The sequence below is a fragment of the Cyprinus carpio genome, chromosome A3, assembly GCF_018340385.1.
Source record: "Cyprinus carpio isolate SPL01 chromosome A3, ASM1834038v1, whole genome shotgun sequence".
Taxonomy (NCBI): Eukaryota; Metazoa; Chordata; class Actinopteri; order Cypriniformes; family Cyprinidae; genus Cyprinus; species Cyprinus carpio.
Window position 1 is genome coordinate 3,589,017 of NC_056574.1, and position 13,608 is coordinate 3,602,624.

A 13,608-nucleotide genomic window follows, 5' to 3' on the forward strand; every position below is an offset into this window, starting at 1 on the left:
CGAAGACGAACTAAGCTTTTACGGGTTTGGAACGACATAGGGATAAGTGAATAAGGACAAAATTTTCATTTTGGGATGGAGTATCCCTTTAAGCCTAGTCCCAGACTAAAATGCAAGTTTGAGCTGAAAATAACTTCCGCTGACAGATCTTCAAATATGTCAGTGTCATTATGTTGTCTCAAGATGCACACCAGTAATGTGTTTTTCCTAATGCATTTTTATAAAATACTTTAAATATCCTATTTTTACTAAGGCAGAACCCTTTGTTAAAAGCTCAACCATGTCTGTGAATCAGGGCCTATATGTATTGAGGGCACCACAAAGTTTGTTTGTTTGTTTTTGTTTTGTTTTAAATTAAATAATCACTTGTTTTACTTAAATGTGATGCTATTTTCCTGTTCAAGTAGTTTGTTTAAATCGTCTGGGGGGGAAAATAAATATTTGCATATAAACTGAAGGATGTTGTTTACTTTGAGTGACCTTTTGATTCAAAACCATATTAATTGCAGTCCTGTATGTTCTCTGATTGAAAAGAGTAAAAAAATCAAGATTGGTTTGATCATATTTCCATGTAGATTCAATGTTAAATAAGTGGTTTAGTTTAAGTTGAAGAAATGTTGATTTTTATGACCATCTTGATCTATTTTTCATAATTGAAATAACATTATTTGAGGGTGATACCCTGACGAAAAATCAATGTTAAACTTCAACATGATAATTTGGTTAATGCATTAACATTGATTCAGCGTTGATTCAGTGTTGGTCTGCTATCTGGGAATGGTCTTATGAGAGGTTGTTTTGATCGTTGTTCAAGTAAATAACTGATTTAGCAAATAAGATGTAATCTGGGATGTGATTTTTCCGGATTAATCCGGAATTCCGGATTTTCCGACCTGAAAATGTGACCTACGTGAATCATGCAGATCTGGGGGGGGTTGGCCGTCATCTCACAGCCATCACCATGGTAACCCGGGACGGAACCACAATCGCGGGATGCGCAACAAGGACTGTATCGTGACAAGAACATCGCCGGATCGGATGATCTGGGTATGTATTATTGCTTGTGTCTATATATAACCTGTAAGTTACTAATTTGACTTTGTTGTCGATTGATTAGATGATCGATTTTGATTGATTTTCCACTATGGCAGGATGTTTAAGCTGCATTTAACATTAACTTAGCAGCTAACGTTACGTGTATTTGCTAGCACTAGCTATAGGGATGCAAACAGCGCGCTTTTCGGTAAAAAATTCATAAAAAAATAATTCTACAGTAAAAACTGCTGAAAATTTGGATTTTGTTAGGGTAGTAGCTCTGGTCTAACGGGATAATGTCCAATCTAACGCACCCTCTGAGGTTGCCGAAAAACAGCGCCTCGAATTGTGCAGAAAATGCAATAGGCGGATTGTACATTGTATAATGTGTCAAGTTCAAAAATTCCTACCAAAATAATGCTACAGTAAAAACTGCTGAAAATTAGTATTTCGTTAGAGTCGTACGCTTTACTATAATGGGATCATGTCCAATTTAACGCACCCTCTGAGGCGACTGAGAAACAGCGCCGCGAAATGGGCAGAAAATACATTAGGCAGTTCATTGTGCACTGTGTAAAGTGCCAAGTTTAAAGCTTCATAAAAAAAAATTCTACAGTAAAAACTGCTTAAACTTTGGATTTTGTTAGGGTAGTAGCTCTGGTCTAACGGGATAATGTCCAATCTAACGCACCCTCTGAGGTTACCGAGAAACAGCGCCGCGAATTGTGCAGAAAATGCAAAAGGCGGATTGTACATTGTGTAATGTGTCAAGTTCAAAAATTAATTAAAAAATAATTCTACTGTAAAAACTGCTGAAAATTTGTATTTCGTTAGAGTTGTAGCTTTACTATAATGGGATCATGTCCAACTTAACGCACCCTCTGAAGCGACTGAGAAACAGCGCCTCGAGTTGTGCAGAAAATGCAATAGGCGGATTGTACATTGTGTATTGTGTCAAGTTCAAAAATTCATAAATAATTCTACAGTAAAAACTGCTAAAAAAAAAATTGGGTTTTGTTAGAGTAGTAGCTCTAGTCCAAGGGGATAATGTCCAATCTAACGCACCCTCTGAGGTTGCCGAGAAACAGCGCCGCGAATTGTGCAGAAAATGCAATAGGCGGATTGTACATTGTGTAAAGTGCCAAATTCAAAAATTAAATAAAATAAAAATTCTACAGTAAAAACTGCTGAAAATTTGGATTTTGTTAGGGTAGTAGCTCTAGTCTAACGGGATAATGTCCAATCTAACGCACCCTCTGAGGTTGCCGAAAAACAGCGCCTCGAATTGTGCAGAAAATGCAATAGGCGGATTGTACATTGTGTAATGTGTCAAGTTCAAAAATTCCTACCAAAATAATGCTACAGTAAAAACTGCTGAAAATCTGTATTTCGTTAAGAGTCGTAGCTTTACTATAATGGGATCATGTCCAATTTAACGCACCCTCTGAGGCGACTGAGAAACAGCGCCGCGAAATGGGCAGAAAATGCAATAGGCGGATTGTACATTGTATAATGTGTCAAGTTCAAAAATTCCTACCAAAATAATGCTACAGTAAAAACTGCTGAAAATTAGTATTTCGTTAGAGTTGTAGCTTTACTATAATGGGATCATGTCCAATTTAACGCACCCTCTGAGGCGACTGAGAAACAGCGCCGCGAATTGTGCAGAAAATGCAGTAGGTGGATTGTACATTGTGTATTGTGTCAAGTTCAAAAATTCATAAAAAAAATAATTCTACAGTAAAAACTGCTGAAAATTTGGATTTTGTTATGGTAGTAGCTCTAGTCTAACGGGATAATGTCCAATCTAACGCACCCTCTGAGGTTGCCGAGAAACAGCGCTGCGAATTGTGCAGAAAATGCAATAGGTAGATTATTGTACATTGTGTAAAGTGCCAAGTTCAAAAATTCATAAAAAAATAATTCTACAGTAAAAACTGCTGAAAATTTGGATTTTGTTAGGGTAGTAGCTCTAGTCTAACGGGATAATGTCCAATCTAACGCACCCTCTGAGGTTGCCGAGAAACAGCGCCGCGAATTGTGCAGAAAATGCCATAGGCAGATTATTGTACATTAATGTGTCAAGTTAAAAAATTCATAAAATAATAATTCTACAGTAAAAACTGCTGAAAATTTGGATTTTGTTAGGGTAGTAGCTCTAGTCTAACGGGACAATGTCCAATCTAACGCACCCTCTGAGGTTGCCGAGAAACAGCGCCGCAAATTGTGCAGAAAATGCAATAGGTGGATTGTACATTGTGTATTGTGTCAAGTTCAAAAATTCATAAAAAAATAATTCTACAGTAAAAACTGCTGAAAATTTGGATTTTGTTATGGTAGTAGCTCTAGTCTAACGGGATAATGTCCAATCTAACGCACCCTCTGAGGTTGCCGAGAAACAGCGCTGCGAATTGTGCAGAAAATGCAATAGGCAGATTATTGTACATTGTGTAAAGTGCCAAGTTCAAAAATTCATAACAAAATAATTCTACAGTAAAAACTGCTGAAAATTTGGATTTTGTTAGGGTAGTAGTCTAACGGGATAATGTCCAATATAACGCACCCTCTGAGGTTGCCGAGAAACAGCGCCGCGAATTGTGCAGAAAATGCAATAGGCAGATTATTGTACATTGTGTAATGTGTCAAGTTCAAAAATTCATAAAATAATAATTCTAAAGTAAAAACTGCTGAAAATTTGGATTTTGTTAGGGTAGTAGCTTTAGTCTAACGCGATAATGTCCAATCTAACGCACCCTCTGAGGTTACCGAGAAACAGCGCCGCGAATTGTGCAGAAAATGCAATAGGCAGATTATTGTACGTTGTGTAAAGTGCCAAGTTCAAAAATTCATAAAAAAATAGTTCTACAGTAAAAACTGCTGAAAATTTGGATTTTGTTAGGGAAGTAGCTCTAGTCTTACGTGGTAATGTCCAATCTAACGCACCCTCTGAGGTTACCGAAAAACAGCGCCGCGAATTGTGCAGAAAATGCAATAGGCGGATTGTACATTGTGTATTGTCAAATTCAAAAATTCATAAAAAACATTCTACAGTAAAAACTGCTGAAAATTTGTATTTCGTTAGAGTAGTAGCTCTACTACTTCACAATGCTACAGTAAAAATGTCTAAATTTGTTTATGGTGACAGTCAAGCACAATGGGTAAGGTCCCAGTGCAACTTTTAATGCACCCTCAAAGGCAGCTGAGATATCCCCCAATGGGTAATGGGTAATTTTGGCCCATTTCATGGGTTCATAATTTCAAAATTCTTCAGTATAAATATCAGAAATTGTGTATGATTATATTCAAGCACAGATGCAGGATAAAGCATCAGTGAAACACCCCCAAATGGGCCAACAATGTGATAACTCTTCTGTATTGTCAGATTGGGTCCGTAACTTAAAAATGTACAGTAACAATTCAATGGGTATTCAATATATTTATTTTTCAAATACATTCAAATTATGTTATTTGCAATAATTAAAGGTTGATGTATAGGCCTCATCATATTTTTTACAGTCATTTTATGTTATTATTATTATTTGTTATTTACCTTTCAAAATAGTGTATTATTCTTTTCTGAAAATAGATAGGCCTACAATATGATCAGGGTCCCTAAAAAGTGTAAATAAGAGAAATATGGTCCCTAAGTTGAGCTGATGACATGTACAATTATTGAAGAATACTGTAGCCTAATTATGTGCCTTTATATTTTTACAGTCCATGTTCGCTGATATATATCAGTGTTATTTGCATAAAAATATATATATATATATATATTCTTTTATTCTGAAAATAGACACAAAAGTAACACAATTCCGTTAAAAAACGCGAAAAAGAGAAAAAAACCGCACGGTCCCTAAGTTGAGCGTCAATAAGAAGCCAAGCAAACGCGGAAGTTCGCGTCATTTAAGGTGGAACGGATAGCGTCAATAAGAAGCTGCGAATAAGAAGCTGGATTCAGCCTCGTTATATTCACACTATAATGCTTGATCTGTGGATAAAAGGCTGTGGATTTGCATAAAATTACTTTATTTTAAATTGTTGGAGTTTGTTGCTGTTTTTAAAAGACTCGCTACCGTGTGCTTGTTAGATCACACACATCACAAGGAATCGGCATCAAACGCGCACAGTAACTGGAATTTAAAACTTTGAAGAATTAAATGATCAATAAACTGTTGGACAGATAACACTAGGATTTGTGCGCTCGACATTTCTTGGCTTTGTGCCGTGAACTTTTAAATGCGCACTTGTATGTTATTTCTGTGTAGTGTAGTGTAGGCTAGGGCTGCACGATTATGACAAAAATCATAATTGTCGATTATTCCCTTGAAATTGTAATTGCGATTATTAATTACGATTATCACATTTTACATTGAATGATGTTTATACCATTGTTTGATGCAACTGCATGCCATATTTTTATATGAAAACAAACAAGCCGAAAACACTAACTGAAAAACCTTTAGTGCATTTCTATAGCAATAAGCCTCAAATGTCAAATATACATCGGATTGGTTTCTTTAAAATATAAAAAAAGTTGTAAAAATATGAATGGTATTATAATGTTATACTAAAACTAAAACAATGGAAAGACCCTTAAGATAACATGTAGAAAGAAAAAAACATATCTTAAGTGTGCAGAATAACATAAGTGAACTTTGAACGATTAATTGCCGCTTTGAACGATTACGTAATTGTGGCATCCATAATTGTAATCGCGATTAGAAATTCGATTAATTGTGCAGCCCTAGTGTAGGCTATATAAATATAAACACTTCTGAATTCTTGACATTCATATATAAATATATAATTGTGAAATTTATGATTGCCTGATTCAATTTTATAAGAGCACTAATAGTAATTTGTTTTTATTAACATGTTTAGATTTTATAAAATTACTGTGCAGATTTTTTCAAGAATTACTTTTTGCTTTTGATTTATACACTCACTAAGTTTAATAAAAATACATAATAAATTTATGTAATATTTAAAGTTGTTAACTGTAATTTATCTTACACTGCAAAATAATAATTTACAAAGGATTAAATTTATGTATTTATATTTGTTTTTTGTGTTTTGTGTTGGATTTGAAAATATTTATTCTTTTTTGACCATACATGTGTTTGCATCCCATAATAAGATAGCTAAGTTAGCTACTACTAGCCACCCTTAAAACTTTGCTGTATGAATCGTTGTATGATGTATGTGGTTACTACCCATAGAGTGGTGTTTTAGTTTAATCGCGCAGCACTTCTGTGCCTGTCTGTTCACATGAGGAGCCCAGTGACCCCGTGGATCCAATATGTTTAATGGCAGAGCAGACATGGAAAGTATTAACTTTCTAAGCTATAGCAAGTGTTATTCCATTTTGGGCTCGCGCACCTCTGCTCTAGTTTTCAACCTTTCTGAAGAGCGGATAGACATACAGTACATAGTCAAACATGTAAAAATGAATATATTTTCTGATATGGATTCTTACATTCTAATGAAAATTTTCCATTATTCTTGATTTCCAGCATACACAGACTCATGGCCAAGCTAGCACTGAACAGCCCTGAATTAAATTCTATCGAACAGGGGGTCAAGAATCGGTTCAAATGGAGCTGTTTGCTGGAGACTGTCCAAGTTGAGGGAAACACTTTCTCACTCAATTGCTTTAGCAAAATTAGAGAACCAGGCAAAGCTATTTGCAACATTTGCAACCACCCTATTAACTATGGCACAAGTGGGAAGATTGCACTCCGGAAACATATGATGCATCCAAAACATGTGAAACTGTGGAAGATCCAACAGCAGAACATGCACATTGAGATCGCACGAGCTGATAACATAATTGTTGCGGCTCTGCACAACAACTCGGCGCAACCCAGATCAATTCCTTCTCTTTGCAACCGTGTTGCTCAGGATCAAGTAAGTGTTTTCTGATTTTGTAGTAACTCTTTTTCAGTCAACTCTTCTTTTCTTTTTTACTATGTTTGAAACAGGTGTTTATTAACTTAGACATAACTAGAGGTGGACTGAATTTAAACAAATCTACAAATTTGCTGTCAAAAGCAGCAAATAAGATTGCTTCCAATGGGGCGAATACTCAAAAACAAATACTCCTACTACTCCTTTAAAATAATTGTTTTGACTACATTATAATCAGTGAAGATGATATTATAAACCTGTTCATTTAATTATTAAAAATGATTTTATTTAGGATGTATGGTGTTTAATCAAATTCTGTTTTGCAGGCACTCATTCTTGGATTCATTGCTGAAAATTCTCTTCCCCTGTCAGTCACGTCTGGGATTATTAAATTGGCTCAAGAGTTGGCCAAAGATCCAAAAGCACTTGCTGAACTGTCAATGGACAGGACATCTGCCTCATACAAGCTCACCCATGGTGTGAAGAAGACTATCCTGGATGAAGTACTTGAGGAAATCAGAAATGTCCCCTTCTCCCTCAACATAGATGAGGCCACAAGCAAGACAAACAAAAGAGTATTAGGTGTGCTTGTCAGCTACTGGTCCGAGAAACATGAGAGGATGGTTGTCCAACACCTTGCAGCTTTGGAGCTCATATCTGTAACGGCAGAATCTCTCTTCAGTGCACTGGATGGGCTTTTTGAAAGGATGAATCTCCCATGGGATAATCTGGTGTCAATTCTCATTCTGTGCTGTTATGAGGGGCTCTAAAAATGGCTTGGAAAAGAAGATCAGAGACCGTCGTGCCCCTCATCTCCTTGACATCGATGGTGACTCATGTCACCACCTTCATAATGCCAGCAAGAAATTGTGCTGTCCTTTTGAGCGTTGGGTTGAGTCTTTGCTGTCAGACCTGCACACAGACCACAAATGGTCAGCTGACATGAAAGAAATTTGCAGCATATTTGGAATCCATTTCTCGCAGCCAGAGTGCTATATTCCACACCGGTGGCTCTCAGTCTTGGATGTCAGTCTGGAAACACTGCGAATGTGGGATGCACTGGTCATGTTTTACTATGCCTTCCTGAGCAATGAAGATAAGTGTACATACAAGGACATTGTCAGTGCTATTCTACAGAAGCGTGAAGTACAGGGAACAGGCAGGGCCCGGATCAAGGAGTTGTGGAAGGAGTTGGGGAACAGGTCCAAGAACTTCACAAACGAGGGGAAGATGAGGAAGGTCAGGATTTGCAAGAAGGTGAGAAAAACGCCCTAGACATCAGCTGAAGCTATATTGGTGGGGGGAGTGGGCAAAATTTAAAAATTCAAACATTACATTTACTTATTGGTTATTATCATTATTATTAATAAGATTATTATTATTATTATAGAGAATTGTAGCGATGGAGCAGTGGATATGACACTTGCCTTTGATTCCCACTGCGACACGTTCACCAATATGTCCCTGAGCAAGACACTTAACCCCTAGTTGCTCCAGAGGCGTGCAACCTCTAACTTATAAGTAAATTTTGATAAAAGCGTCAGATTAATGTTTACATTACATTCAGATGACTCTTTAATCCAAAGCGATTTACAATTGCAATAGATGTCAGAGGTTGCACGCCTCTGTAGCAACTAGGGGTTAAGTGTCTTGCTCAGGAACACAATAGTGTCTCACAGTGGATTCGAACCTCGAATCTCTCACACCAAAGGCATGTGTCTTATTCACTGTGTCAGCCACATTTAAAAAGTAAATATTTATTTATTTATTCAAGGTGCTTGTTAGATGTACATTGCTGTGATTGGTGCAGAGAGAAAATATGTTTCTATGTTTTAACAGGTGCTATTTGAGGACAAGAAAACCCTTCTTGAGCTCCACTTCTATTCAGCAGTCCTTCCCATGCTGAAACATTACGTCCTGCTTTTTCAGTCCAAGGACCCAAAGGTTCATAAACTCCATGATGAGCAGGAGAAACTTGTCAGGGAGTTTTTATCTTGCTTCATCAAGCCAGAAAAATTAATTAACAGCAAAGGAAGGAATCTGTCTGGGCCAAAGATGAAGTTGCTTGACCTGACATCGACAGAGGCCCATCTCGCAGCACCTTTTGTTGGCTCTGAGGCCTCATCCCTCCTTGACCAACTAGGGAGGGAACACCCTGTGGTGAAGGCTTTCAAAACTAAGGTATGGTATGGCTTTATTTAGGTAAAACATTGAAACATGTCATCGTAGGATGAGAATAGCCTGTGAAAGCGAATTAAACACTTATTTCCAACATGGTCCTCAATATTAGACACGACATAATGACATCACACCATAACTATACACATTTAATTCATTTAAAAGAAAAACACTTCCTAAGCAATTTATCTTGGAGCAGGCTCCACATATACAGTATGTCTTTACTTGTTTCTTAAACTGTACTCTATTTATAAAAGGTAATCCAAGCCTACACCAGCTGTGCAGGTGACCTTCAAACAAAGCTACCTCTTGACAGTCCAACCCTAAGGACTCTGTCATGCTTGGACCCAGATGCACGGGGAAGCCATCACATTCTTCCTCATCTCCAGAAGTTGCCGAACATGTTTCCAGATGTGAAGCTTAATGAACTGGAGAGAGCTGGATTTCAACATGAAATACACAGGTGTATATAATTGTTGGAATGCCATTTACACAGATTCTTAATAAGTCAAATGTTTGATTATTTTGCTAGTAATTGTACAATGTAGCCTGTTGTTTGTAAGGAATTATTTTATTGTCAAATAATGAGCTTAAACTGTTGTTTCCCATCCTAGATATGCAAGTGACATGACACTACCTCAGATGACAGAGGAGGCAAGAGTTGATTTATGGTGGAATGTTGTGAGAAAGACTCAGAGGTACCCGGCGCTCTGCAAGCTTGCACTGTCTGCACTATGCCCATTTCATGGTCCACAGGTGGAATCAGCATTCAGTGTAATGTCCAACATCCTGCAAGCCAAAGCTGCAAACCTAAGTGTTGAGACATATGAGTCCTATCAAGTGGTCAAATACAACCTGAAGGCCATGCAGGTGTCGGCCATTCAGCACTACTCCCGGAAGACAAAGGAGAGTCCTGTTAATGTACAGCTGTGCAGAAATGTAAAACGATCGAGCCAAAGGTACAGAGCTCTGCTCAGAGATAAAGAAGAACTGAACAAAAGGCCTTATCACTCTGAGAAGCCAACGGCCGGCAAGAAAATGGCAAAAGATGCCATCGTGGCAGCAGCTGTGAGTGCCAGGCGCAAATTCCAAAAGAAACGTGTAGAGGCTCTAAAAAAGCTTGCTACAAAGGCTAAAGAGTCGTACAAAAATTGAGGCCTTCTTTTGACATGAAAATGTGCATGTTGCACATTTAGCTGTTAAAGTTGGGTAAAAATGCATCCACCAAATAATTTGTTATTTTTCATACTGTACAAAAAAAGTTGCACGTTGCACATCTAGCTATAAAATAAAATGTATTTTTTTGTTCAAATAAGTTGTTATGGGTCCTGCTTTACTGTCCATATTGATCCGCCACCAGTTTGATCCTGCTTTTTTGTCCTTAGCCAATCACATGCCTGGTAATGTTTGGATGCTCTTAGCTCACGAGTCACAACTGGTTTAAGTTCTATCAAGAACTGCTTACTGTGATTTCTCTGGAATATCGGTTACATTCCTTTGTATATCATAATGCTTAAACAATTCATTTTATACAATTAATTTATGTTTTAATACTTAATTAGCCTATAAGAATAGTCCTACCAGTGACTCTCAAAAGTATTTAAAATGTCATATTAATGTCTCTGTATTAATATCTAGTTCAGCATCAAGCAGTTACTATAAACATAAACCATTGTTCTCCTATTTGATCTCCTAATTTGATTTATATATTTATTTTTCATCCGGAATGGTGCAGTGAGCAGTAACTGGGCATGCAGTTGCATTAAGGGAAAACTGACTCTTAAGGTTTTGATCATTTGTTTAATCATTGATTGCACACCTTCCAGTCAGCACAGTGCCATGCTTTAGGCATAAAGGAGGCAGAAAAACAAATATTTAATGGCCAAACTTAATTATTGCCTAGAGGTTGTTCTTAGTTCTTAGTCGGTCTATTTGCTAAATCAGTTCTTAGTCGTTTTGGCATAGTTGCTGAAGTTGAAATCTATGACTTCAGCAACTATGCAAAAAGCATCTGTACCACATGCACCACATTTACATTCTGGAGAAGGTCAACAATTTATTATTTGTTGGTAGACCTTGCATACAAATAGAACATATATATTTTCTTTATCAATAACAAATAAAGAGCTTTTTTTCTGGAAAAAAAGGGCTCCATTTAGGTCACAGGACATTATATAAAGCTCAGTTTCAGTACTTACACTGTTCAGTGATAAAAATGTTGTCTCAGAAAACAAATCTGAAAATCTAAAATCTGATCTTTGTGACAGCAGCCACAGTAGTTTTATTGCAGATACAGCAAATAATTCAACGATCATTAGGTAGCAAAAATGTTGTTCTACATCCTAAATATATACATATTGAAACTTTCCCATGAGGAAGAGTTTGTATTTGCTCTGTGGTCTCTGATTTGAGTTTAAATAGTGGGGGTCAAACAGCATGATTGGAGCAGGGAGTGTAGGGAAAGTATTACTCAGTATGTTCCAATGGCGTGTTATTTCAAACACTGATAGAATTTGGCTGTGGGTCAGAAAGTATCAGTCACAATGGACTTAGAGAGAAAAGACTTGACTCTGATCTCTCCGTAATAATCATTCTGCTTTGTTGAATAATGTATCAGTCTATAATAGAATACTTTCTCGTAATGGCTGAAACAGACTTCAATCATTCTGCCTGTAATACCCTCATCTCTCTCCTTTAGTATCTGCATCACTGGAGACCATTAAATATTGTAGAGAAAACTCTCAAACTGATTGTAGTTACTGCAATTTAAAATCTGATTAGTTCAGTTACCCTCATAGTTTGAAAATGAGCCTTCACTTGTTTAAGTTGTCTTACTAGATAATTCCGCCATCATCTTATCTACAACTTGCTGGAAACAAAATATCACCCACTATTAGGGCCACGAATAAATCAATTAAATAAGTTAAATATTTTGAGAAAACCAAGCATAAAAGATATGTGTGAGCTGGAAGCAAAATAATCTATACTATGCTCTTGGTTTTATTTTTATTTTTATTTATTTTTTATTACACACAATATGTTAAAAATCAGGTTACACCTGCATTTCTTTAGATCTCCTGATATCAACATATTAAATTTAGCCAATGATGAAACCTAATTAAAATTAAGACCTCATAGTTTTTGATTGAGTAATTATGAGTAATATTTGATGTAATGATAAAGCATTCTGTGAGACACAAGTCTACTTCAGAAATATGCAAAATGATAACCCTCTAAACTTAGAGCTGAAAAAAATGTTGCTTTCGTAAGTGGTAAAGGGAAGCACGTCCATTCACAAAGAATTGTCTGAATGCCAAGTTTGTGTAAACATCATGTCTAAGGGGCTTTTATTTGGTGCATTTTTGAAAGACAGATATATCTTTTCCTTATGTTCCCACAACTCACTGATAGGATGATAGAATATTTGTTTTATTTAAGTATTTGTTTTATATTTATGTTTTTTATTTATTTATATATTATATTTTCAGGGATGGAAATAAACTTTTTTTGTCAATTTCAAACTCAATTTCAAAATCTACCAGCCACTCAATTTTTTTACCAGCCACTTTCTTGTTTTAAACCGACAATGTGTAACTGCATGTGAAAATTAATACTACAAGCAGTTTATTTAATCTCAAGTCTCAATGAAATACTGAAATTTTCTCTTTCAGTGATGCTCAAAAATGCTGCCTATCTAGGCAGCTTACTAGGTTTTGAAACAGCCGACTCTTGCTGAAGTAGATCATTCTCTCAACTCCGTAGCCCAACCGGATGATACACTGCACTGAACTTTTTTAATGCACAGAAACATTTTTGCGATATTCTAAACAGTTTTTGTATGCATTAATAATGTTGTATTTAATTCCAAAGGAAAGGATTCACGAGTATAAGTGTATTTTAAATTTTTTTTATTTTTTATTTTTTGGTAGAGGGAACACGTGGGGAAAAGTCCCCTGTTCAACACTGTATCACTGAAAGAAATCTCGGCTCGCAAACGAACGCACTGCGTTTTTAATACATCGTTTTTACGTGTCTCGTCATGCCAGAGCTGTCAAACATGTGTAGCGATACAATGTTGTTTCTACAAACAAAAATGAACAGCTTAATAACTAGCCACAGAGCTAACTTCTGAAAAAGTACTTGAAGACTGGAAATAAAATGCATCCCCCGGACATCAGTTATTAGACACCGATAATACTGTTTGTTAGTTTGCTTATTATGCCGTTAAAAACAATAAGATAAACACAAACTGTCCATATAATCTAAAATGTTGCAGAATGCTGGAGGAGAATGAACTTACCGGGGTTTGACAGAGACGTGACAGTATGCGGAAATTTGTGCGTGATAACAAATTCAACTCTTCACGCGATCTTGTAAAATGTACTGTAAATAACCAACAAATATATCACTCCGCCAGCGGCACTAACTTCAGCTGCAAACACTGTATTGGGATCAACGCCGCTGTTTCGAGCCCGGTTTACACCG

At 36.6% G+C, this 13,608-nt stretch overlaps 1 protein-coding gene across 2 annotated transcripts; it reads left to right on the forward strand.

The window, feature by feature from the left end:
* Positions 1-928: 928 nt before the first annotated feature.
* On the forward strand, positions 929-10,484 carry LOC109083544. 2 transcript variants are annotated; one of them, XM_042716118.1, is made up of 6 exons: positions 929-1,047; positions 6,552-6,945; positions 7,272-8,202; positions 8,785-9,126; positions 9,381-9,586; positions 9,738-10,484. In XM_042716118.1, exons 3-6 carry the CDS (start codon positions 7,702-7,704, stop codon positions 10,276-10,278), a joined length of 1,590 nt encoding a protein of 529 aa, XP_042572052.1. In that variant the 5' UTR covers positions 929-1,047; positions 6,552-6,945; positions 7,272-7,701; the 3' UTR covers positions 10,279-10,484. The 2 variants fall into 2 exon arrangements, with proteins under 2 accessions (XP_042572052.1, XP_042572045.1); XM_042716111.1 differs by lacking the exon at positions 929-1,047 and having other exon boundaries at positions 6,125-6,945.
* Positions 10,485-13,608: the final 3,124 nt, after the last annotated feature.